Genomic DNA, 25,503 nt, shown 5'->3' with positions numbered 1-25,503 from the left:
GAGTGTGTCTGCAGGAAAATGGAACTCAGGTGTGCATATGGTGACGTATATTGACTTTGTTTCAGCACCATTCAGCCAGGTACCGTGTCACTCCTGTACACTGACTCATCACCGGCTGGGATTCACCGTGATATAATTGGCAAACTTGCTTAAACGTGTGAGGAGCCATTTCAAAGAAACTTTTGTTTTCCAGCCTCGCTGACAAGTTCCGTGACACAGACTCTGCCTCTGAACTTGAGTTTTATCGGACTTCGACTTTCAACAATAAAACAGGCGAGTCCTCACAGGCCATAAACACACACAAAATCCTGGAGGAACTCAGCAGGCCAGGCAGCATCTACGGAAAGCGTACAGTCAACGTTCTGGGCCTAAACCCTTCGGTAGGACTGGGAAAAAACCCGAGGAGTAGCTTTATGTGGTGGGGGGGGGGAGGGGGGAGAGAAATATGCAAGGTGAGAGGTGAAACCTGAATCGGGAGGGATGAAGAGCTGGAAAGTTGATTGGTGAAGGAGACAGAGGGCCATGGAAGAAATAAAAGGGGGGAGGGGGAGAGGAGCACCAGAGGGAGGCAATGGGTGGGTAAAGAGAAAAGGTGAGAGAGGGAAAAGGGGATGGGAAATGGTGAAGGGGAGGGGGTTATTATCAGGTTTGAGAAATGATGTTCATGCCATCAGGTTGGAGGCTACCCAAACAGAATATAAAGTGTAATTCCTCCAACAAAGTGTGGCCTCATCACAATAGTGGAGGATCTCACGGATAGACATATCAGAATGGGAATGGGAAGTGGAATTAAAATGGGTAGCCACTGGGAGATCCCGCTTTTTCTGGCTGATGGAACATAGGTGCTTGGTGTTGGGTCTCACTGATTTACAGGAGGCCACAGTTGGAGCACCGGACACAGTATATAACCCCAGCAGACTCACAGGTGAAGTGTCACCTCACCTAGAAGGACTGTTTGGGGCACTGAATAGTAGTGAGGGAGGAGTTGTGGGGCAGGTGTAGCACTTGTTCCGTTTGCAAGGATAAGTGCCAGGAGGGAGATCAGAGGGGAGGAACAATTGCACAAGGAAGTTGCACAGGGAGCGATCCCGACAGAAAACGGAAAGTGGGTTTAAAAGGTGGGGGGAGGGGAAAGACAAACACACGGTGATAGATGAAACTCGGAGGGGGAGCGATGAAGGAACTGGGAAATTGATTTGTGAAAGAAATACAGGTCTAGAGAAAGGAGAATCTAATGGAGAGGGCAGAAGGTCAGAGAAGAAAGAAAAGGGGAAGGAGCACCAGAGGGAGTTGTCGGGCTGGTATTGTCCTCTCCAATCCCCTACACAGTTTCACTCTTTCCGTCCCGCCCATCTAACTGCATCCATTTTGCGGAAAAGTACAATAGTTTTAATTTTTCCTCTGGCAGCTGCCGTGACGCCGATTTTGTGGTGCTCCTCACCGAGAAAGTTCTGCTCTGAGGTCGCTTACTCCACGTTACTGCTGAGCGCTCGTTACAAACTTCCCCACCAGGAGTGGGGAGGGGGATCCGCCTGATGAAGCTGATCCGGTGAGTGGGGCTCAGGAACAGGTCACGCCACGTGAGCCACCTGGACAAAGTGGGTCACTTTCCTCTTTCCTAGCGCAGTCAGTGAGAGGGAGACCCGCCGCTATCGGCCGGCCCACGATCCCGAGATTGGCTCCGCCTCGTTACCGGAGCCGGAGCGGGAGCGGTGAACCTGTCTGCTCCGGAGAATGGGGAGAGCGAGAGCTCGGCCGGTCAGGGAGGCGGAAGCCCTTAAGACCCTAAGACAAAGGAGCAGAATCCATCATGGGTGATCCTGATCCCACTGAACCCCACATTCTGCCTTCTCGCCGCACCCTTTGATACCCTGACCAATCAGGAAACTATCAACTTCCGCCTTTAATATACCCACAGACTGGGCCTCCACGGCAGTTTGTGACAGAACATTCCAGAGATTCACGACTCTCTGGCTACAAAAAAAATCCTCCATGTCTCCGTTCTGAAAAGTCGCCCCTCAATTTTGAGGCTGTGCCCTCTCGTTCTGGACACGCCCATCACAGTGAACATCCTCTCCACATCCACCTTATCGAGTCATTTCCGCATTCGGTAGTTTTCAATGAGATTCCCTCTCCTCTCCCCGCATTCTTCTAAATTCCAGTGAGTCCAGGCTCAAAGCTGCCAAACGCTCCTTGTATGTTAACCCCTTCAGTCCCGGAATCATCCTCGTGAACCTCCTCTGGACTCTCTCCAATGACAACTCATTCTGAGATATGGGGCCCAAAACTGTTGACAATACTGTCACTGCAGCCTGACTAGTGTGGTATTATCTCAGCATTATCTCCTTGTTTTATATTGTATTCCCCTTGAAATGAAAAACAGCATTGTTTTCGGGGACTTTTGCATGAGGACTCCTAAGGCCCTTTGCCCCTCTGATGTTTGAATTTTCTCCCCATTCAGATAATAGTCTGCACCTTTGTTCCTTTTACCAAAATGCATTATCATACATTTCCCAACACTATTCCATCTGCCACTTTTTTGCCCATTCTTTCAATATGTCAAGACCTTCTGCAATCGCATTGCTTCCTCAGCCCTACCGACCCCTTCACCTATTTTTGTATCATCTGTGAACTTTGCCACAAAGCCATCAATTCCATTATCTAAATCATTGATAAACAATGTGAAAAGTGGCAGTCCCAATACTGATCCCTGAGGAACACCACTAGTCACTGGCAGCCAACCAGAAAAGGTCCCCTTTATTCCCTTTCTCTGACTGTCAACCATTCCTCTATCTATGTCAGTATCTTTCCTGCAATGTCATGGGATTTTATCTTGTTAAGCAGCCTCATATGTGGCACCTTATCAAATGTTTTCTGCAAATTCTTGTAAGTGACATCCACTGCCTCTCATTTGTCCACCCTGCTTGTTACTTCCTCAAAGACTCTTAACAGATTGTCAGCAAAGATTTCCCTTTACAAAAACCATGCTGACTTTGACTTATTTTATCATTAGTCTCCAGGTACCCTGAAACTTCATTCTTAATAATAAACTCCAACCCTTTCCCAACCACTGAGGTCAGGCTAACTGGCCTATCATTTCCTTTCTTTTGCCTTCCTCCCTTCTGAAAGAGTGGAGTGACAGTTGCAATTCTCCAGTCCTCTGCAACCATGCCAGAATCAAGTGATTCTTGAAAGATCATGTCTGCTGTCTCTGCAGCAACCTCTCTCAGGGTTCTGGGATATTGTCCATCTGGTCCAGGTGACTTATCCGCATTAAAATCTTTGAGTTTGCCAGCACTTTTTCCTTTGTAATACTAATGACACTCACTATTGCTCCCTGACACTCGTGGACCTCTGGCACACTGCTAGTGTCTGGCACAGTGAAGATTGATGCAAAGAACTCATTAAGTTCATCTGCCATTTCTTTGTCCCTCATTACTACCTCACCAGCATCATTTTCCAGTGGCCCAGTATCAACTCCATTAGTATCCTGCTTTATGTCATTGGTTAGTTTGCCCTCGTGTTTCATCTTTTCCCTTATGGCTTTTTAAATTGCCTTTTGTTAGATTTTGAAAACTTCCCAGTCATACAATTTCCCACTCACTTTTGCCCTTTCCTTGGCTTTTATGCCATCCTTAACTTCCCTTATCAGCCACAGTTGACTACCCCTGCCATTTCAGAGCTACTTCTTCTGAGGGACATATCTATCCTGTGCCTTGTGCACTATTCGCAGAAACTTCAGCCACCTCTGCTCTGTTGTCATCCCTGCCAGTATCCTCCTCCAATCCACCTGGGCGAGCTCCTCTCTCATGCCTCTGTAATTCCCTTTATTCCATTGTGATACTGATACACCTGAGTTATGCTTCTCCCTCTCAAATTGCAATATGAATTCAATCATATTATGATCACTACCTCCAAAGTATTCCTTTACCTTAAGCGCCATAATAAAATCTGGATTATTAAATAACACCCAATCAAAGATAGCCTTTCCCATTGTAGGCTTAAGCACAAGTTGCTCTAAAAAGTTGTCTTGTAGGCATTCAACAAATTCCCTTTCTTGCGAGCCCACACCAACCTGATTTTCCCAATCCCCTTACATATTGAAGTGCCCCATTACAGTTGTGACATTACCCTTATTAGATGCCCTTTCCACTCCCTTTGCAATCTCCCTTTGAAAACTGGATGGATCCTGGTGTTTGTTTATTTACAGCAGTGACTTTCAAAGTTCAAAATATATTTATTATTGAAGTACATATTTCACCATATACAACACTGATTCATTTTCGAGTGTCCATGTTCAATAAAACCATAGAATAGTAGCTGTAACTGGTTGAACACACTGATAGGGCATTGAACCAGTGTGCAAAATACAATGATCTCTGTAAATACAAAAAGAAAGAAATATCATACGAGGAACGTTTGATAGCTCTTGGTCTGTACTTGCTGGAATTAAGAAGGATGGAGGGTGGGGAATCTCATTGAAACCTTTCGAATGTTGAAAGACCAAGACAGCGTGGATGTGGAAAGGATGTTTCCCATGGTGGGGGAGTCCAGGACAAGCAGGGACAGCCTCAGTATAGAGGAGTGCCGATGCAAAACAGAGATGTGGAGAATTTTCTTCAGCCAGAGGGTGATGCATCTGTGGAATTTGTTACCACATATCGTCGTGGAGGCCAGGTCATTGGGTGTATTTAAGCCAGAGATTGATAGGTTGTTGATTGGCCATGGGATCAAAGGTTACGGGGAGAAGGTCGAGGAATGGGGTTGAGGAAGGAAAAAAGAGGATCAGCCGTGATTGAGTAGTGGAGGAGACTTGATGGGCCAAATGGCCTAATTCTGCTCCTATATCTTATGGTCTTATAATAAATGAGCAATAACTATCAAGAACATGAGTTATTATGAGCAATTTCGTGGTGACACAGCTGCTTTTTACAAACTCCATGACAACCATGGTGTATTCATTCATATCCACAAATGAGTCCTTGAACAGGGCCCAGCCTGCTGACTCAAAGCAATCCTGTAGCAGCTCCTCTGTCTCCAGCGACCACCTCTTTGTGGTCCTAATTTCTGAAGCCTTGCTCTTCAGCCTCTTCTGTGACAGCTTTCAGACGGGCACTAACTGGCTGGAAGGAGGAAGGAGGAAGGAGGGAAACTTTCTGTTCCCCGCGCTGAAACTCATTGGCAGGGCTGTGGGGGCTTCCCGGGTCTGGGTGTCGGGGCAAACTGCACAGTTCGTTGGAGAGATCCCACTCCTCCCTCCGCTTTCACTGTTGTTATTTGTGTGTTTCCAGGGCTGTCTTGTTACACATTTCATATTTCCATCACCTATTGATTCAGTCGGAGTTTGGGACAGGGTCTTGTTGGAGATCTTTAGAATCTCATACAGGAGATTGATGGTTAGAATTGAACTGGATATTGTGTGCTGAGAAGAGGAGGATGCCATGAAGCATGTACACCAACAGACTGTTTGGGATGATTGTCTTAATGTCCTGTTTTACTGACTAAAGTGAGATTTGAATTTTCTGAACCTCATATTTTATTTGTTACGAGGGGAGGCCATTTGGGCCAGGGAGTCTGCGTGGAATCCAACAGCAGTGACATTTGGTCAATTTCCCTGTTATTTCCACGGAAACTTATTACTGTTGGGTGCCAAATGAAGAAGGGGAATTTACAGCAGCCAATTAACCTATCAACCAACCCAACTCTGGGATGTGGGAGGGCACTGGAGCTCCCAGGGGAAACCCATCAGTCTCAGACTGTGCAACTCCCAACAGACAGTCCCAGACAGGTCAGCATGGAGCCAGTGTCATTGATTGAAGTGAAGAAGCAGCACCATTACTCTTTATAATCTAAAAGTTGCAAGCAATTGTCTCCCAGGACTCTCAGTCCTGTTAGTCACAGTCAGTCTGTGGGAAGCTTTTCCAGACATTTTGAGTGAACACAAATTGTGACCGGCAGACGTTGTTTGTCCGCAGGTAGTTCCACACATGGAGTTGCTTGGAGAGGTGGATTTTCAGCAGCTTGACCAAACACTGACTCTCAAATTCTCCATCTTGATCTAGTCATGGCCAAGAGTTGGTCTGAAATATGAGGGTGATACTCAGTAACTCTTTCCTCAACCTCAGAGAATCCAAATGGAGAACCCCACTGGATACAGTCCTGATCTGTAAATTGCTGATCCTTCTTATCAAAAGGTCACAATTCAGGATATTGCTCTTCCCTATTGAGATTAAATCTAAGCTTTTTGAAAGGACATGATTCCACATTGTTTATTTGGAAAATTTGTTTGCTGATGGCCTTAGCAACACATCTCTGAACTGTAGTGTGCCAGTCACCTGTAAAAGTTAGTGCTTTTCTGCAATGCAGGGGACTAACTCTATCTGGCCTCTGGTCACATTGACTTCTGAAATGGTTGCATGAAGGTTGACATCTAATAATTCAACAAACTCAAGACTGACCTGAGTTCGGCTGCATCAGCTGAAGGTGGGACTTTGATAATTGCATCGACTTTGCTCTGAGGCCTTGAACTTGAGCATCAGTTTGACATGCCACGTAATGCTTTAATATTTGTGGAAATTGGCATTTTGCATGCTGACACTGATTCCATTAAGACTACAGTCTGACCGTCACTACTCCTGGTAGCTCCATACTGAAACCAGGATTTCACAGATGAAGCAAAGAACATAATCAGCTGATCCAAAATCTCATCTGTAGTACAGTGCATAAACTCTGGTGCTGTTTAACCTCCACACGCCCTTTGTGTGTGTTAATTGTGGGACATGTCAGTCACTGGATTCAGGCCCATCTGCTGTTCAGTGATGGATGAATTCATCTTACTGAATTCAATCGCCTGTCAAGGTTGCATTAAAATTGAGTTATGTGTATGAACATTCATGTAGCAATTTAGTCCCACAGCATCACAGTTTCACCCTGCATTGGAATGACTGGAAATAGGAGCCGCCCAATCACAGCTCAAATGGGACAGAATACCATGTCTCTTCAGACAGCCCAGTTCATGCACAACTGCTTCTTTTGAGATCTGGAGAAGAGTTTGGGTCTTGTGGAAGGTGTGAGTGGCTTGTACTTCCACATGGATCTTCACATTGAAATCCTTTAAATTTGGGTGTGTGTGTGGGGGCTACTCCATTTGGTGGGGGTCAAACACTTTCCTCCCTTTTTGAGCTGAATATCCTTTCTGAGTTTAATGTGAATCCAGTTTAATACCATGCCCCACTGGCGTCTGTGTTTTCAAACTCCCAGATTACCACAGTGAAGCTGCTCTGTGAATCTAGACACAGCCCCTTATCATTATCATACAGATACTCCTCATTCATATCAGCCATCAGGAATTTAACGCTGGTGTTTCTCTCCCTTTTGATAGTATTAACTGTTTTTTCAGTAATAGTTCTGATAACAGCCCTGGTCTGCACCCTATCACAGTCATTATACCTTCTCTCCATTTTACAGGACTTTGCAACTTAAAGCAAACTTGTCGTCTTATTTTTGCCATTCTGATGAAAGGTCCTTGGACCAAAACATTGACTCTTTTTCTTTGCAAATGTTGTCTGGCCCGCTGAATTCTTCAGAAATTTGGTATACACCACAATATATTTACTTGTATATAATATTCCACTTCTGAACAACAGCAAGTTGTTGAAATGAACAATTTTTTCAACGTTGTCTTTTGTTTCCACAATTTTACCCTTTATTCTCTGCCATGTATTAAAAGCCTAGAGTGCACTTAACTCTTCTGGAGTTAATCAATACTTCTCCATTTGTTTAAACTGTGGGGGAATTTCTCCTTGTGCATGTTTTATAGAAAGCAAGAAATAACACAAAATACATTAAGTGCAATTTTTGACAGTGGAAGTCTTGATTGTACTCTGCCACTGTTCGCAGCCTGGTTTTTCAGTTGCTCCATCACTTGCTGGCCCTTTGTGAGAAATCTTGCTGCATGTGTTGGTCATGACAAACTTTGTGGCTCATATGGTATTATTGGTTCAGAGATTAAATGACCAAGTTGTGATCCTGACCTCAAGCCTTGTTTGTGGAGTTTACACATTTTCTCTGTGACTATGCAGGATTGCCCTGCATGCTTAGCTTCCTCATGCATCCCATAAACTCTCAGATTGGTAGGCTAATTGGTTGCTGTAAATACTGTAATGACCAGAGGAACATTTGGGGAGTTGATGTGAATGTGGGGAGAATAAAATGAATGAGGGAAGGATTAATGTCAATGGGTGTTTGGTGTTAACACAGACTTTGTGGACCAACTGGCCTGTTTCCATCCTGTTCCATTTTCTAAATCCATCAAAGTCAATCAAATATGCTAGTTAAAAGGATCTAGTGCTTTTGTGGCATATATGATGAATAAACTCTCCACACAGGAGGGAACAGGAATCCCAAACTTCCTGACAGCTCCTCAGCAACATTTCCCAGCTACAATTCCCATTGGACTAGCCCAGCGCTGGTCAGAGTGTTGTTGAATCTTCACAAACAACTGGTTTAAACATGTACAGGAACAATATTTTTACTAATATGATACTGTGATGATTGTACCTTTATATTACTGAACATTATATTGTTCTGAATTATGTAAATACACTTTACAAATCTAATTATTGAAACCTTGACAATAATTTGACTATTTTAAATCAAGTTTGTTGGTTAGAAATGTTTTCTACATTTCTAAGGTGAAGTGGGGTGTTCCGTGCTGAACCTGGTGTCCCTTTGCCCAGTAACTTGTTCCCACCTTGTGTGGAGAGGCCAAGGGCATTTTTCACAGGTTAATGGGAGTGGGGTTGGTGAACATTGGAGCTGAGGACAGTGGGGGAGGGGATGCTCACAGCTTCCCCCAAATGACAGGACTAACATCTCTCTCTCTCTCTCCCCCCCTCACTTACTCCATAACCCCACAACCCCTCCCCTTCTCCCAGCTTCTCAGCCTCTCGACTCTTCTGCTGAGATGAGAGTGATTCTCTGCACTCTGCTGTTACTGAACGGGATTCTCATCTCACTCCAGGGTAATTATCACAAAATCTTGTTTGATTATGCTTCTTTATCTCACAGAGTAGACACATGGAATCAGAATTTGAAGCTTTGTATATTTATTACCTTATGAAGTTGTCCACACTACTTAATTGCAATAAATGAATGTCCCATTCCTCTCCTTGAAAGTGAGATTATAGATGTCTGTAATTACAAAAAAAGTTTTCAAGTGCCTCTTATTTGGTACAAAATATAAATTATTTTCATATGAATTAATTTGTGAGATAGATGAAATGTATGAGCATTGAGTTTAGTTTTTGGTGTGTATCTAATCATTACTGTTACAACTCCCAATAAACATCTAGACACACACATGTGCCGACAAACACACGCACACACAGACACAGACACGCAGACACACAATTCTGCGGGTACTGGAAATCCAGAGTAACTCAGCAAATGTTGGAGGAATTCTGACAGGTCAGGCAGCATCTATGGAGAAGAATTAGAAGTCACTGTTTCGGGCTGAGACCCTTCATCGGGACTGCAGTGGTCCTGGATTCCTACGATTCCTTGCTGGGTCTTTCCCCTTTTACCAGCATTGCGTTTGGTGGATCGGACACACCCTGTATAGGAATCCCTTCCCCAGCAGTGTCTGAATGGGGGAACACCCTCGCCAGAAACACTGGGAGGCCATCACCAGAAGCAACGGGACAGTTTAAAGAACGAAAACATCAGCACATCCTCAAGAATAATTGATAGATAGATAGATAGATAGATACTTTATTCATCCCCATGGGGAAATTCAACATTTTTTCCAATGTCCCATACACTTGTTTTAGCAAAACTAATTACATACAATACTTAACTCAGTAAAAATATGATATGCATCTAAATCACTATCTCAAAAAGCATTAATAATAGCTTTTAAAAGTTCTTAAGTCCTGGCGGTTGAATTGTAAAGCCTAATGGCATTGGGGAGTATTGACCTCTTCATCCTGTCTGAGGAGCATTGCATCGATAGTAACCTGTCGCTGAAACTGCTTCTCTGTCTCTGGATGGTGCTATGTAGAGGATGTTCAGAGTTTTCCATAATTGACCGTAGCCTACTCAGTGCCCTTCGCTCAGCTACCGATGTTAAACTCTCCAGTACTTTGCCCATGACAGAGCCCGCCTTCCTTACCAGCTTATTAAGACGTGAGGCGTCCCTCTTCTTAATGCTTCCTCCCCAACACGCCACCACAAAGAAGAGGGCGCTCTCCACAACTGACCTATAGAACATCTTCAGCATCTCACTACAGACATTGAATGACGCCAACCTTCTAAGGAAGTACAGTCGACTCTGTGCCTTCCTGCACAAGGCATCTGTGTTGGCAGTCCAGTCTAGCTTCTCGTCTAACTGTACTCCCAGATACCAATCTTGTAAATTGAGGAAGCAAAGTTTGGTTTGCATCCAGCAATATTTGTGAGGCCGGGTCATCATTAGGCTCTGTGCCAAATTCATGGCGTATAAATGATATGATATCTGTAAAGGAATGTTAAACAGGCCATGAATAACAAGTCAGGAATTAAGTCAGACCGGCCTTTCAAAGTGAAGATCCAACTCAATGTTGGTGGTTGTTAATTATGTATATTTCCTCTAATTACATTACCCTACAACACCCCCCTCCCCATAGTTCACTAAAACCATCATTGTGAACCTGTCCGGAGTTTGGACGAGCCGCCCAGCTCAGGTTCTGTGTTCCATGGGAGGAGGAACAGCAGGTGCCTCAGCTCCTCCAGAGGAGTGTTGACATACTCATGGTCATGTTGTGACACCAGGTGCATGGTAGCAGAATCCTCCAAATCCTGGTGGGTTGGTTTAAGGTGATCTGCTGAAATATATTCCAGTTTACCCCTCTTATCTGTGATAACGGTCTTTTCTCCCCATTCCAAAACGTGGAGCGGACAATCGTTAGGGGCCTAAGGGAATGTTAGTGTGCATCATGGCGGACAAACTCAAATGAGGCAGAATGTAGGTCAGTAGGAATCCAAGAGAGCTGTACACCATGATGGGAGGTAGGAATAGGTGGAAAGGAATTGAATTTACTGAGGAGGGTGGAACGCTTTGAATGGTCGACAAGGCAGTCATGGTGTCAGGAATGAATTCACCTGGCACTCGGAATGTCTGCCCTTATACCAACAACCATGGATGACTGCAGGTCTTCTTGGAGTTGTTCTGAGCCCCAGGAGGACCCACGGGAGATGATCCTGCCAACACCCATAGGTCAGGGAGCCCTCAGAGCAGCCTTTCAGGAGCGGTGAAACCACTCACATAGGCCATTGGACTGTGGGGATACGCTGTGGTGTGAGGAACCATCTCTGCTAAATTCCAGAGTGTGTTGGTAACTTGTCATCAGGAACTTGCATCTGCCTAATTCTGCTATATATCACCAAGCAATCGGACACAGAGGGAAATTGTCATGTAGATATTTACAGCAGCCTTTCTCAAACTTTTTCCCTGGAGGAACTGTGAAATATTTTTTATGTCTCCAGGAACCCCTGCATAAAAATTATATCTACAGCTCATGGTACCTTAGTGTGATCAGTAGGTTGTAGATAAAATAATTCAAAAATAATTGTCAATGCTCTTTTGAATAGAGAATGTATTTTTAACTGACCTTTCTTGAAAAGAAAACAGACAGTTAAGCTTAGTTTACCTTTCTTGGAATTAATCTTTCTTTCCCTTCCATAACTTTTAAAAACTCATAAGGCAAACAATTTTTTTTCAACTCTGGGTCAAACCTAAGATAGCACACATGGATTTCACCTTCAACTGAAGTGAGATGATTTTTATCCTTGCTCTTGTTGCTTGTTCAGCAAGGAAAAGCTTGCTCACATGTGTAAGAGGTTGAAAACTGCAGCAAAATGTTCATTGCTTTCCGATGAATGGCAGGATACTCTTCTTCAGAAATCCAGAACTTGTCCAGGGTCAGGTCAGTAAATCTAATCTCGAGTGCATGATCAGAGTGCAGCTCACAAAGTTCATCCTCTTCTCTCAAAGTCAGGTTCTCAGGCTGAGCAGAAGATTCAGAGAAAGGTTCCCTCAACCAGTCATACTCTTGTGTTGAAATGGAGAGAAATGACTGTTCAATTTTGTTCTGCAGTTCTTCCAGGTGGTTTTCAATAAGAGTCAAGACTTTCTGATATCCGTTCTCACTCTCAAGCCCAAACAGCAGTGGAAACACATCAAGGTTTTTTTTTCTGCAATGTGATTTTTCAAAGGATTCAGTTTCCTTTTAAATCCAAGAAACTTGTCACTTGAAGTCGGAACATTTTCTCCAGGACATTGCAGAGCCTTGCTCAACTGGTTCATATGATGAAAAAATGTCTGTTAAGTAGGCTAGTTTCTGAAGCCATTCTTCATCTTCAAAGCACTCAGCAAAATCTGGCCTACTATTTTCTACAAAGTACACCTGCAATTCGCCTTTCACTCAGACACCCTGTTGTGCTCTCTTCCTCTGCTCAGCCACCAGATTTCTGTATGTAGCAGGAGATCGGTGTGCTCTTTGTCCTGGGTTTCACACAGTTCTTTAAACATTCTTCAGTGATCTGGTCTTAAAATTACTTAATAACATGCTTCCTGAATGCTTTAAATGACAGTGACTTTATTTTCAAAGCTTTAATCTTTTTTTAGAGATTCCAATAGCTGTTTAAAATAATCAGCACAATTATGTGTCAAATGGCTGTGATCTGTAGTTAAGTGTCTTTTCAATGTTGCTGGAGCCATTGCTGCATTTGTAAGTTGTTTGCCACAGACTAGTGTTACGTACCCCGTAACTGGGTCACTTACCAGCAAAGATAGAGAGGTCCGTTGAAGTCTGATGGTACTATTTTTAACTGTATTTATTGATAAAAATACACAAAAATAATATCAATGCAAACATACAGATAATATATCTCGTCAATACTAAATCTAAAAGCGTGGGTATAATAATAATAAGAAATAGCTCTATCGTTGTCGAGGGGATAATGTATTGTCTGATGGAAATATAAAAGTGTCTTTAGTTCATGCAGGCTGCAGCCTTTGGTTGGAAAGAGAGACGGATTTTTAGAACTTACCAGTCTTTTCCTTTTTATGATGTCGATCCTGCAAAATTTCGTTGGTGGTGATCTCTTCTTTAGCTAAGCCGTCTTCCGTGGTAAGGCCCCAATCCCGGCGACAGGAAAGGACACACATGGGCCCTCCACCGGCTGTCGCTATTAAACGCTGTCACGGGATTTCTAGCGTTTCTCCTGGTGCGTCTAAAGGGGTTGTTCCCCAGACCTTTTATCCTTACTCACGGGGTCTCAGATGTCAATCAGGTTGTAATGATGCCATCCCTCAACCAGCCCACTTTGGTCATTCCCTGAGGGCTTCAAATAAATAGTACAGTACTCAATACACAATTCCGTCTCCAAGAGACAATGGCCGTTTTCCGTGGCTTTGTATCGCTCAGGGGCCAGGACATTTCAAACCCCTTGTGGATTCTGCGTGTCTCTCTCTCATTTCCTGGGTCCCAGACCCGCATAAATAGCGATCTTGCAATTCTCAAGAAGGAGGGGGCTACTTTGTACCCTTCGGCCCCTCAGAGTTGGGGCACAGTCGTAACACTAGGCTCAATTGAATAGGACAACGTGGATCACCAGTCCATGTAAAACCCATTGATGAGCAGCTCTCACTGTATAAACGGACTTTTGTCTGTCCACTGTTGCACTACCGCAATGAAATGACTCAGAAGATTGTAATTCTGCTTCATTAACCTTATCAGAAATGACCATAGGCCTAGGCCAAGCATCCTCTTCCATCTCACACCTCCTCTTCAGAGATTGCCACACTGGACCAACTTCAGAGTGAAAATTTCCCTCCAAATTTTCTACTTCGCCTGTAGTTTGTTCACTCCCAAAAGTCAGTTGTTGGTGTGTAAGGGGAAGTCGAGTGAGGTCATGCCTACAGTCCACTTCTCCGTGCTCTCACCAATCATCAATGGCCTCCAGATCTCACGTCAAAAACAGAATGGACTCAACCAAATAAACACTGTCCTACTGCGCACTGCCATACTGGGCTGAGGTTGCCAATGGGGCTGCTCGGTCACTGCCCACCACTGTGAGTGCTAGCATCACGCATTGCGCGAAGTTCAAAAAACGATATATTTTTTTAACATCATGATCTCTTGCGGAATCCTGGCTGAGAAACCTGCAAACGATTGATGAAGGTCAATACACTGTATGCCTGCTTAACACAGAGACAACCTGTGCAGCTGCTTTGAGTGTTCAATGGACTCGGACACCGATCCCTCTGATCCTCCAAACTGCCAAGAGTCTTACCATTAATACTATATTCTGCTATCATATTTGACCTACCAAAATGAACCACCTCAAACATATCTGGCTTGAACCCCATCTGCCATTTCTCAGCCCAGTTTTGCATCCTATGGATGTCCTGTTGTAACCTCTGACAGCCCTCCACACTATCCACAACACCTCCAACCTCTGTGTCATCATGTTCGATTGAGAGTAGTGATGGGGCCTCAAGATACCAGGAGTGATATTCGATTGGGAGTAGTGATGGAGTCACAAGATCATCCCAGGAATGATGTTTCATTGGGAATAGTGATGGAGCCTCAAGATACCAGGAGTGATGTTTGATTGAGAGTAGTGATGGAGCCTCAAGATACCAGGAGTGATGTTTGATTGGGAGTAGTGATGGGGCCTCAAGTTTTTGCAGTTTATATAAAAAAAATGATGACTGGACAATATCAATATAAAGTTGGTACTTCAACCCTCAAAAGTTGGACTTTGAGCACTTGGAATGCAATAAACTTTTCTCATCAATTTTCTTGTTTGTAATTTGGGCTTTTCTGTCCAGCTGCCACCTGGCTGGATTTCACATAGAGATTTCCGTGCTGAGTTCCACCCACACCATTACCCACCCTCAGACCCAAACCACCCCTTTCTTCATGCTTGTTGGGTGGGTTGCGGTGGAGTAGCTGTGGGATGTTATTTTCCACCCCAGTGCTCTGTGGGATGCCAAAACTATTTTGATGGTTCGAGGGGATGGGGTAGAAGCAGGGGCAGAACCAATATAATAACATTGTTATTATAATCCGTAGTAAATTTATATACAAACCAGCAACCAACTTGCCCATTTCTATTTCATGGTATGTAATCAATATCGTAATACTTGCTGAGATTCTTTTCATTTGAGTTCACAGTCCTGGTTGTGTTGTAGTTGAACTGTATATTGGGTAACAAGTTCCTCATCAATGTTCAATATGGGTTCCTTGTCTTATCAATTATTTCTCTCCAGGTGATTTTATCCTATTTGTACCCGATGAGCCTTTTGTAGCCATTGCAGGTGAAGATGTTGTACTGGAATGTGAGCTGCTCCCACCAACCTCTGCCAGCAACATGGCAGTGCAGTGGCTGAAATCCGGTCTCAGCTCACCCATCCACGTGTACAGACATGGACAAGGTGACCCCCTCGCTCAACACCAGGATTACAGAGGAAGGACAGAACTGTTTAAAGATGAAATCACCAAAGGAAACATTTCCCTCAGAATAAAGAACGTAAGGCGAGATGATGAAGGGCAATATACATGTTCAGTTGAAGACAGAACTGACTTCAAACAATCTACAGTTGAACTGCATGTTCTCGGTGAGTATTATTGCTATTTTTACCAAGGTATAGTGGGAAGCTTTTGTTTTGCATGCCATCCAGGTAGATCATTTCATACACGAGTATATTGAGGTAGTAAAATGAAATCAATGTGCAATATGGTGCTGTTGTTGCAGAGAAATTACAGTGCAAGTAATTACACAATTACACAATAAGGTGTGAGGGCTACATTGAGTTAGACTGGGGGTACAAGTGTTCAAATGGTAGTGTGTGAGAGATCTATTCAGGAGTTTGATAACCGTGTCATAGAAACTGCCCTTGAGACTGGTGGTTCGTTCTCTCGGGGCTTTGTATCTTCTGCTCAATGGGAGAGGGTAAAAGAGAGAATGACCAGGGTGGGTGGGATCATTGATTATATCGGCTGCTTTCCCAACCCAGTGGGAAGTGTAGACAGAATCAGTGGAAGATTCTGGTTTGCATGAAGGACCAGGCTTTGTTCACAACTCTTCAGTTTCTTCTCAAACCTTAGTCACAGAGTCATAGAAAAGTCCAACACAGAAACAGGCCCTTTGGCCCATGTAGTCCATGCTGGATCATTTAAATTGCCTACCCCCATTGACTTGCACTGGGACCATGGCCCTCCACACCCCTGCCAACCATGTACAGTCCCTAACCAAACTTCTCTTAAACATTGAAATTGACCTTGCATGCTCTGCTTGTGTTGGCAGCTTGTTCCACACTCTCACGAACCTCCGAGTGAAGAATTTTCCCCTCATGAGACCATTAAACTTTTCACCTTTCACCCTTAACCCATGAACTCTGATTGTAGTCTCACACAACCTCAATGGAAAAAGACTGCTTGCATTTACCCTCTCTATATGCCTCATAATATTGAATCTCTCTGTCAAATCTCCTCTCAGGTCTTCTGCGTTCCAAGGCATAAAGTCCTAACCTATTCACTCTGTCCTTGTAACTCAGATCCTACAGACCTGGCAACATTCTTGTAAATTTTTTCTGCATTTTCTCAAACTTATTTACATTTTTCCTGTAGGTGGGTGACTAAAACTGTACACAATACTCCAAATTATACAACTTCAACACGGCAATCCATCTCCTGTAGTCAATATTTTGATTTATAAAGGCCAATGTGCCAAAAATTTTCTTAGTGACCCTGGTGACCCCTGATACTGCTTTCAGCAAATTCTGGAACTGTCTTCCCAGATTCCATTGTTCTACCACAATCTTCAGGTTCCTGTCGTTTACTGTGTGAGACCTATCCTGATTGGTCTGATGAAGATCAACACTTTGCACCTGCCTGTATTAAATACCACCTGCCATATTTCATTTCATTTTTCAGCTGGTCCAGATCCTGCTGCAAGCCATGATAGTCTTCCTCATTGTCCACTACACCCCCAGTTTTGGTGTCATCTGTAAATTTGCTGATCCAGTTAACCACATTATCATCTAGCTCATTGAGAGTGATGACAAACAACAACGTACCCAGCACTGATCACTGTGGCACTCCACTAGGCACAGGCCTCCAGCCAAAGAGGCAACACTCTACTACCAAGCTCTGGTTTCCCCTACAGAGCCAGTGTCTATTCCAATTTACTACCTCATCTTGAACACTGAATGACTGAACGGTCTTGACCAACCTCCCATGTAGGATCTTGTCAAACACCTTACTAAGGTCATTGTAGACAACATCCACTACAACTCCAATTTAAACCACCCTGCCCACTCCTCCCCTGTTCCCCACACACCCTCCCCCCACCACCGTGTGAAGCACGAGCAAACCTTCCTGCGAGGATGGTAGACCTCCTCCACCTCCAGTACAGTCCGTCTCTTTTGTGCAGGTCCCACCTTCCCTAGAAGAGAGCCTAATGATCCAAATATCTTGTGTCCTTCCTCCTGCACCAACTCCTTAGCCATGAGTTAAAGGGAGTAATCTTCATATTTTTGTTCTCAATAGTGTATGGCATGCATAGCAATCCTGCAGTCAGAACCCAGGAAGTCCTGCCCTTTAACTTGGCACCTAACTTCCTGAGAACAGCATCACACTTCCTGCCTATGTCATTGGTACCGACATGGACCACAACCTCTGGCTGTTGACCATCCCACTTTGGAATGCTGAGGACTCGATCCAAGATGTCCCGGAGCTTGTCACCGAGGATGCAACATAACATCCAGGAATCTTGTTTTCATCCACCGAACCTCTTTTCCATTCTCCTCAGTAAAGTATCCCCTATCACCACAAGTTGCCTCTTCTACTGCCCCCTCCCCCCACCTTCTCTTCTGCTAGGTCACCACTTGGCACAGTAACCAAAGTACCTGGTGTTGTGGTGGATGGCCACAGGGGTACTTTTTAAAAAAAAAATTCAATCTTTTTTATTGGTTTTAAACAAAAAAAGGATACAAATCAGAGGAGAAGTTATAAGAAACACATGCTGCAAAAAGTGTACAAACAACGAAAGGGATATATACTATCAAAGTCATAGAAACCAGAACTCCTCCTGACAGATCATAGGAAAAAAAAATTGGAAATTTTTGATAAAGGAAAAAAACACTAACCTAACCCAAAACAAAGAAAAAAGAGACTGGGCAGTCCATTTGAGGATAAAATTAAAAAAGAAAAAAGAAAACATCCTTCTATTCAGTTCTGAACCTTTATGAATGACAAGGGACAAAAACAAAACAAAAAACAAAAAAAACGTTTATCTAAAAAAATAAAAAAGAGGAAAAAAATTAAATCAAATGAAAATATTGAATAAAAGATCACCAGACTTGTTCAAAATTAAAAGATATGTCAAACGTCCGGCTTCTAATTTTCTCCAAACTTAAGCAGGACATAATGGAGGAGAGCCAATGAAAAACAGTAGGTGGATTAGAATCTTTCCAGTATAACAAGATAGCTCTCCGAGCCAGTAAGGTTGAAAAGGCTATCACATGTTTAGAGGAAACGGGAACACTTCCTGTTTCCTTTGGAATAATCCCAAAAATTGCTGTAAGTGAGTTAGGTTGTAAGTCCACACCTATAACTTTTGATAACGTTCTAAAAACATCCCTCCAAAAATTGTTTAACTTTGCACAGGACCAAAACATATGAGTTAGAGTAGCCACCTCAGCGTTGCATCTGTCACAGGTGGGGCTTATGTTAGAAAAAATATTCGCTAGTTTATCTTTGGACATGTGCGCCCTGTGTACTATCTTAAACTGAATTAGGGAGTGATGTGCGCAAATAGATGAATTATTAACTAGATAATAAATTTTACTCCTTTGATCATCTGAAAGTGAGTGCTGAAGTTCCATTTCCCAAGCACATTTAACCTTATCATTAGGCATCGTACGAGCATTCATTAATGGTTTATATATAATGGCTGTCAATCGTTTTTGAAGCAGTTTGAGCTGAAAAATAGCATGTATCATATTTCAAAATGCTGGTGGAACACAGCAGGCCAGACAGCATCTATAAGGATCTCCTATAAGGATCTATAAGGATGCTGCCTGGCCTGCTGTGTTCCACCAGCATTTTGTGTGTGTTGTTTGAATTTCCAGCATCTGCAGATTTCCTCATATATCATTTTGGTAATTGAACAAATGGATAATTCGGTAGAAAATTAGATAAAAAATTCCTAACTTGCAAGTATCTAAAAAAATGTGTGCTAGATACAGTATATCATATTTATCCACTAACTGTGAAAAAGACATTAAACAATCCTCTGAAAACGAATCTAAAAAAGTTTTTATTCCCTTGGTTTTCCATATTAAAAAGACCTTATCCAGAGTTGATGGTTTAAAGAAAAAATTAAAATGGATATTACTAGAGAGCACAAAGTTATTTAATTCAAAAAACCTACGAAACTGAAAACAAATTTTTAAAATATGTTTAACAATAGGACCAAGACCTTGTCTACCTATCCTGGAGAACGAAAAAGGAAGAGGAGCTCCTAGTAAAGAAGCTAAAGGAAACCCCCTTACCGAATTCTCCTCCAAATGTAACCTTGAGGGACAGTCCTGATTATCTATACCATGAATCCAGAAGGTGATATAACAAATATTAATTGCCCAATAATAAAATCTAAAGTTTGGTAACACCAGTCCTCCATCTTTTTTTGATTTTTGCAATAAAGATTTATTCACTTTAGAGCTTTTATTATTCCAAATGAATGACAGGATCATGGAATCTATTCTATCAGAAAACATTTTCGGAACAAAAGATGGAACCGCTTGAAACCTATATAAAAATTTTGGTAAAATAACAACTTTTATAGCATTTATTCGACCAATTAATGACATCGACATAGACGACCATTTAGAGAGCATTTGTTGTGTATATTCAATTAGAGGAGAAAAATTATACTTATATAGGTCTTTAAAATTTTTAGTAATTTTAATACCAAGTTAGGTAAAATAGTCTTTAGCAATATTAAAAAGTATTTGATCATAATAATCAGAGTAATTATTAATAGGAAATGATTCACTTTTATGTAAGTTTAGTTTATATCCAGAGAAAATACTAAATTCAGTAAATATAGATAACATAAAGGGAATAGACTTCCTAGGGTCTGAAATGTAAACTAATAAATCATCCACATATAATGAAACCTTATGTAATTTATCCCCTCTGTTAATACCCTGCACAGAATTAGAATCCCTAAGAGCAATAGCAAGTGGTTCTAAAACCAAATTAAATAATAAAGGACTGAGAGGACAGCCCTGACGGGTTCCTCTATATAATCTAAAGTAAGGAGACTTTTAATTATTAGTTATAACCGCAGCCACTGGGGCTTGATAAATCAGTTTGATCCAGGAAGTAAATCCCACACCAAAATTAAACCTCTTCAAAACCTGAGACAGAAAAGGCCACTCCACCACGTCAAAAGCTTTCTCTGCATCCAGAGACACAATACATTCAGATTCTTTAACTGAGGGGGAATAAATGATATTTAACAGTCTTCAAATATTAAAATGTGAGTACCTATTTTTAATAAATCCAGTTTGGTCATTTGAGATAATAGTAGGCAGAAGCTAAAGTCTATCAGCTAAAATCTTAGAGAGGGTTTTAAAATCTACATTCAGTAAAGAGATAGATCTATAGGATGCACGTTCCAATAAATCTTTTCCTTTTTTAGGAATCAATGAAATTAATGCCTCATAAAAAGTTTTTGGAAGATTCCTAGAGGATATAGAATCAGTAAAAGTTTGACAAAGATGTGGTATAAGCATTTCATTGAAAGTCTTATAACATTCCATTGTATACCCATCTGGTCCCAGAGCTTTCCCTAATTGCATAGAGGATATAGCTTTAACTATTTCCTCCTGTTTAATAGGTGCATCTAATGTATTAATAGCTCGAGTTGAAATTTTAGGTATATTTATTCTTTGCAAAAATCTATTCACAATAAAAGTACTATCAGAGAATTCAGATTTATAAAGATTGGAGTAAAAATCCATAAACATCTTATTAATTTTATAAGGATCTAATGTTTCAGTTCTGTCTGGTCTGCATATTTTCAAAATCTGTCTTCTAGCCATGGCCGCTTTAAACTGACCAGCCAAAAGTTTACCTGACTTCTCTCCATGTATATAAAATAAACTTTTAATTTTAAAAATTTGCTGTTCAATAGGGAAGGTCAGAAGCAAATCATATTGTATTTGAAGTTCAACCCTTTCCTTATATAGATCTTCAGTAGGTTTTACTGAATACGTTTTATCTATCTCTCTAATTTTATTAGTAAGCACTGACAGTTCCCCTTTAGTTTTCTTTCTAAAAGCTGCTGAATATGAAATTATCTGTCCCCTAAGGAAAGATTTCATCGTATCCCATATAACCAAGTTTGACATTCCTTCAGTTGTATTAAATTCAAAAAATATGGAAATTTGCTCCTTAATAAAACTAACAAAGGCTGGGTCCTGTAACAATATGGGGTTCAATCTCCACTGTGACATTTTCAAAAAACTATCAGAGAGCTTCAGGGTTAATTTCAGAGGCGCGTGATCTGACGACGCAATGACGTCATACACACACTCAACAACAGAATGTAGCAAACGTGTATCTAAAAAAAAAGTAATCAATTCTAGAATATTTATGATGAACGTGTGAAAAAAATGAAAAATCTTTGTCATTAGGGTGTTGAGATCTCCAGATATCTACCAGGCCATATTCTAGTAGAAAAAAATTAATATAAGCCGCCGCTTTATTGGGAAGAAACGGATTGGTTGATGGCCTGTCGATCGCCGGAGTCAGACAGCAATTAAGGTCACCGCTCATAATCAGCTTATATTCATTCAGATTCGGTAGCTCAGAAAAAAGCTTCTTAAAAAATTCAGGACTATCTAAATTAGGTGCGTATACACACACCAAAGCTAGCATTTGATCACATAATAAACCAGTAACAATTAAATATCTTCCAATCGAATCAGTAATAGTATTAAAATGTACAAAAGGGATTTTAGAGTTAACAAAAATAGATACCCCTCTAACTTTACTAGTCAACCAAGAATGATATAAAGGGCCTTTCCAAAATTAAAAAAAATGGTCTTCATCTTGTCTCCGTGCATGATTTTCTTGCACAAAAATACTATCTGCATTGTGTTTTTAATTTCTTAAAAATCTTTTTACGCTTAATAGGATGATCCACACTATTCAGATTCTGAGAGATTATATTAATTTTATTAACATCCATGTTTAAGATTTAATTCGATATTTTATAAAGAAAACTAATGCACAGGCACACATTTAACCAAAAGGAACAGCTATGACTATGAAAGCTCTTTCTTTCAAAAAAACACAAGTCATACAGAAAATTAGATGAATATATATATATTTCAAACCTAAAACTATATTAATATTGAGACAAACAGAAGATTAGAAAAAATAATTCAAGCCAGGTCCTATACAGACCTCTATAATATAATACTGTAAAAGTCCCCTACAAAGCAATTATGAATATATACTAATTATTAACAAATAAAGAGAAAAATTAAATCAGCCAAGTCCCATATGGACTTTCAAAAAGTGTAGAATAGACTTTGCTCAGAGCATCTATAAACATCTCATACATCAGAGTTACCTATTCAGGTTACATTCGGCTTAGCTTTGAGATTTTTAATACACTGCCAGCCCTCATCAGGGGAGTAGATCCTCTGTGGCTGAGAATCAGCAGGAAAGATTATCAGCCACGCTGGGTACCGAAGGGATGGATGGAGATTTTTCTTATACATTTCGCTCATGACTTCTCGGTATTTCCTTCTTTCGGCAAAAATCTCAGGGGGAAAATATTCAACTATACGAATTTCTGTTGATTTAAAGATGAACTTTCGCTTTCTTCTGGCCTCTCAAAGTATGGCTTCTTTGGTTGTATAATAACGCAAATAAAGCATGATTGGCCAAGGGTGTAATTCAGATGAACATCGAAATCCTGGAATTCTGTGTAGTCTATCGAGTAAAGGGCTTGCTTCAAGGTTCTCACTAAAAAGTGAGTACAGCATATCTGAGAAGAACAGGTCACCAGCTTCAGTGTTTTCAGGCAGACCCAGTATACGCAAATTCCTCCGACGAGCTCTACTGTCTAAGTCAATCATTTTTCTCTTCATTTTGGATGGTTCCGAGGTAATTTCATTAATTTTCTTTTCCATCGAAGACATCTTCACTTCTTGATCTTTAATAGTTTGCCTGAATCGTTCGTGTTCGTTCTTGATTCGATGTGTAGTCTGCTTGAGCGTCTGAAATTGAAAGTCCAAATTCTTCAAAGATTCTTGGACATTAAAAATAGATTTTTCAAGCTTCCAGTTGTTATCCATCAGCTTATTAATCTTAGTATTGAGTGATCCAAATTCAAACTTCATATCTTGTATTGAAGAGAGTATTCCTGCTAAAGTAACAGGTTCCTCCAGTTTCTTTATTTGCTCAGTTTGTTCCGTTTCGGAAAAAGTCTTGCCGCTTCTCAATTCAATACCAGATCGACTTCTGGCCATCGTAATTAAATCATGAGTCCTTCAACAAAAGTGATAAATCATCAGACTTGAAAGAAATCTGTCAGTGGGATGTACAACATATAAAAAAGTGGAGCCGCTGTAAAACGCGTCTCACTCCATGCGCTGCAAAATGGAGTCCCCTAGGAGTACACTTATACAGGCTGTTTAACCCCTTTCCCCTTCTTGACTATCACCCTGTGCCCTACATCTTGGTTGTAACTACCTCTCTAATTATCCTATCTATCACCCCCTCAGTCTCTCAAATGATCCAGAGTTCATCCAGTTGCAGCTCCAACTCCTTAACATGGAGTGTTAGAATCAACAGCTGGATGCATTTCTCATAGTTGTAGTCATCAGGGACACTGCAGGACTCCCTGTCTTTCCACATCCTGTAAGAGGAACATTCAACTATCCTGCTTGGCATCCCTGATTTTCTATCTGAACAAATATAAAGAAGGAAAAACAACAACAAACTGTGGGGAAATAATACCTACAGCTTTTTGCTTTCTCTCACTCAAGCCTCTCCTCAGTGAAGCAAAGAAGAGCTGAAGCATCAAAATCACAATTCTATCTCTGTCCGCTCCATCGATTGTCATTCCAACAATGGCTGCTCCACTTGCCTCTGCCTTACTTTCATTTCTTTCTGTCAATCAATCCCACTGATTGGGCACTGTGCTGCTCAAAGCTCCAAACTGCCACGAGTCACTGTCTCTTCTACTCATTTGGCGAACCTGAGTGAACGACCCCTTCTCAGGCTTCGATCTCTGTGATGGAGGCTGCTCAAAGTTCCAGGAGGCAGGTAGTGAGGTGACTGTCAGGAGAGGGAAAGGGAGTAGACAGACAGTGCAGAGTAACCCTGTGGCCATTCCCCTCAATAACTAGTATACCACTCTGACTGGTGTTGGGGGAATGACACAGTGAGCAGGGCTCTGGCGCTGAGTCTGGTTCTGGGACTCAGAAGGGGAGGGGGTAGAGGATGAGTACAGTAGTGATAGGGGATTAGGGCTGAGGATGGTGCAGTTGCTATACAAACGAAGGCATTTGTAATAAAATTTCAGAAAGAGCAGACAGATAATAGGGCAAAATTTCAGTCAGTGCAATGAGTGGCAGTGTAACAGAAGTCGAAATTGAAAAGGATTATGAATACAGGGCTGATGGAGTTATTTCTGAATGCATGAAGTATATGAAATAGTTTTTTGAACCTTTCATAAGCTCTTCTTTTCTTCTTGACTAGATTTACAACAGCCTTTCGCCAAAATCCTTTTCCGTAGTGAATACTGAAGCAAAGTATTCATTAAGTACCTCTGTTATCTCCTCCAGTTCCATACATACTTTTCCACTGTCACATTTGATAGGTCCTATTCACTCACATCTTATCCTCTTGCTCTTCACAGACTTGTAGAATGCCTTGGGGTTTTCCTTAATCCTGCCTGCCAAGGCCTTCTCATGGCCCCTTCTGGCTCTCCTAATTTCATTCTTAAACTCCTTCCTCCTGGCCTTATAATCTTGTAGATCTCTATCATTACCTAGTTTTTTGATCCTTTCGTACACCACGGTTCCTGTACCTTACCATCCTTTCCATCTCATTGGAATGTACCTACGCAGAACTCCACGCAAATATCCCCTAAATATTTGCCACATTTATTCTGTATGTTTCCCTAAGTACATCTGTTTCCAATTTATGCTTCCAAGTTCCTGTCTGATAGCCTTATATTTCCTCTTACTCCAATTAAACGTTTCCCTAACTTGTCTGTTCCTATCCCTCTCCAATGCTATGGTAAAAGAGATAGAATTGTGATCACTATCTTCAAAATGCTCTCCCACTGAGACCTGACAGCGGACCAGGTTCATTTCCCAATACCAGATCAAGTACAGCCTCTCCTCTTGTCGGCTTATCTACA

The 25,503-nt window shown here is 41.6% G+C and overlaps 1 protein-coding gene across 2 annotated transcripts in view; it reads left to right on the top strand.

Annotated features, from left to right (window-relative positions):
• The first annotated feature begins 280 nt into the window (after positions 1-280).
• The window catches only part of LOC140720575 (butyrophilin subfamily 3 member A3-like), a 68,285-nt gene continuing 43,062 nt past the window's right edge, over positions 281-25,503 (top strand). The window contains exons 1-4 of one of the 2 annotated variants that reach the window (XM_073035413.1): positions 281-380; positions 1,409-1,549; positions 8,937-9,023; positions 15,317-15,664. In XM_073035413.1, the coding sequence (XP_072891514.1) occupies positions 8,966-9,023; positions 15,317-15,664 (406 nt within the window). In that variant the 5' untranslated portion in view covers positions 281-380; positions 1,409-1,549; positions 8,937-8,965. Of the gene's footprint in view, positions 381-1,132; positions 1,550-8,936; positions 9,024-15,316; positions 15,665-25,503 lie in introns of those variants that run through there. The other variant, XM_073035419.1, reaches the window with a different exon arrangement.

The sequence above is a fragment of the Hemitrygon akajei genome, chromosome 2, assembly GCF_048418815.1.
Source record: "Hemitrygon akajei chromosome 2, sHemAka1.3, whole genome shotgun sequence".
In the NCBI taxonomy this organism is placed as follows: Eukaryota; Metazoa; Chordata; class Chondrichthyes; order Myliobatiformes; family Dasyatidae; genus Hemitrygon; species Hemitrygon akajei.
Note: the sequence above shows the minus strand (reverse complement) of the source record. Positions and strands in the feature narration are given on the sequence as shown.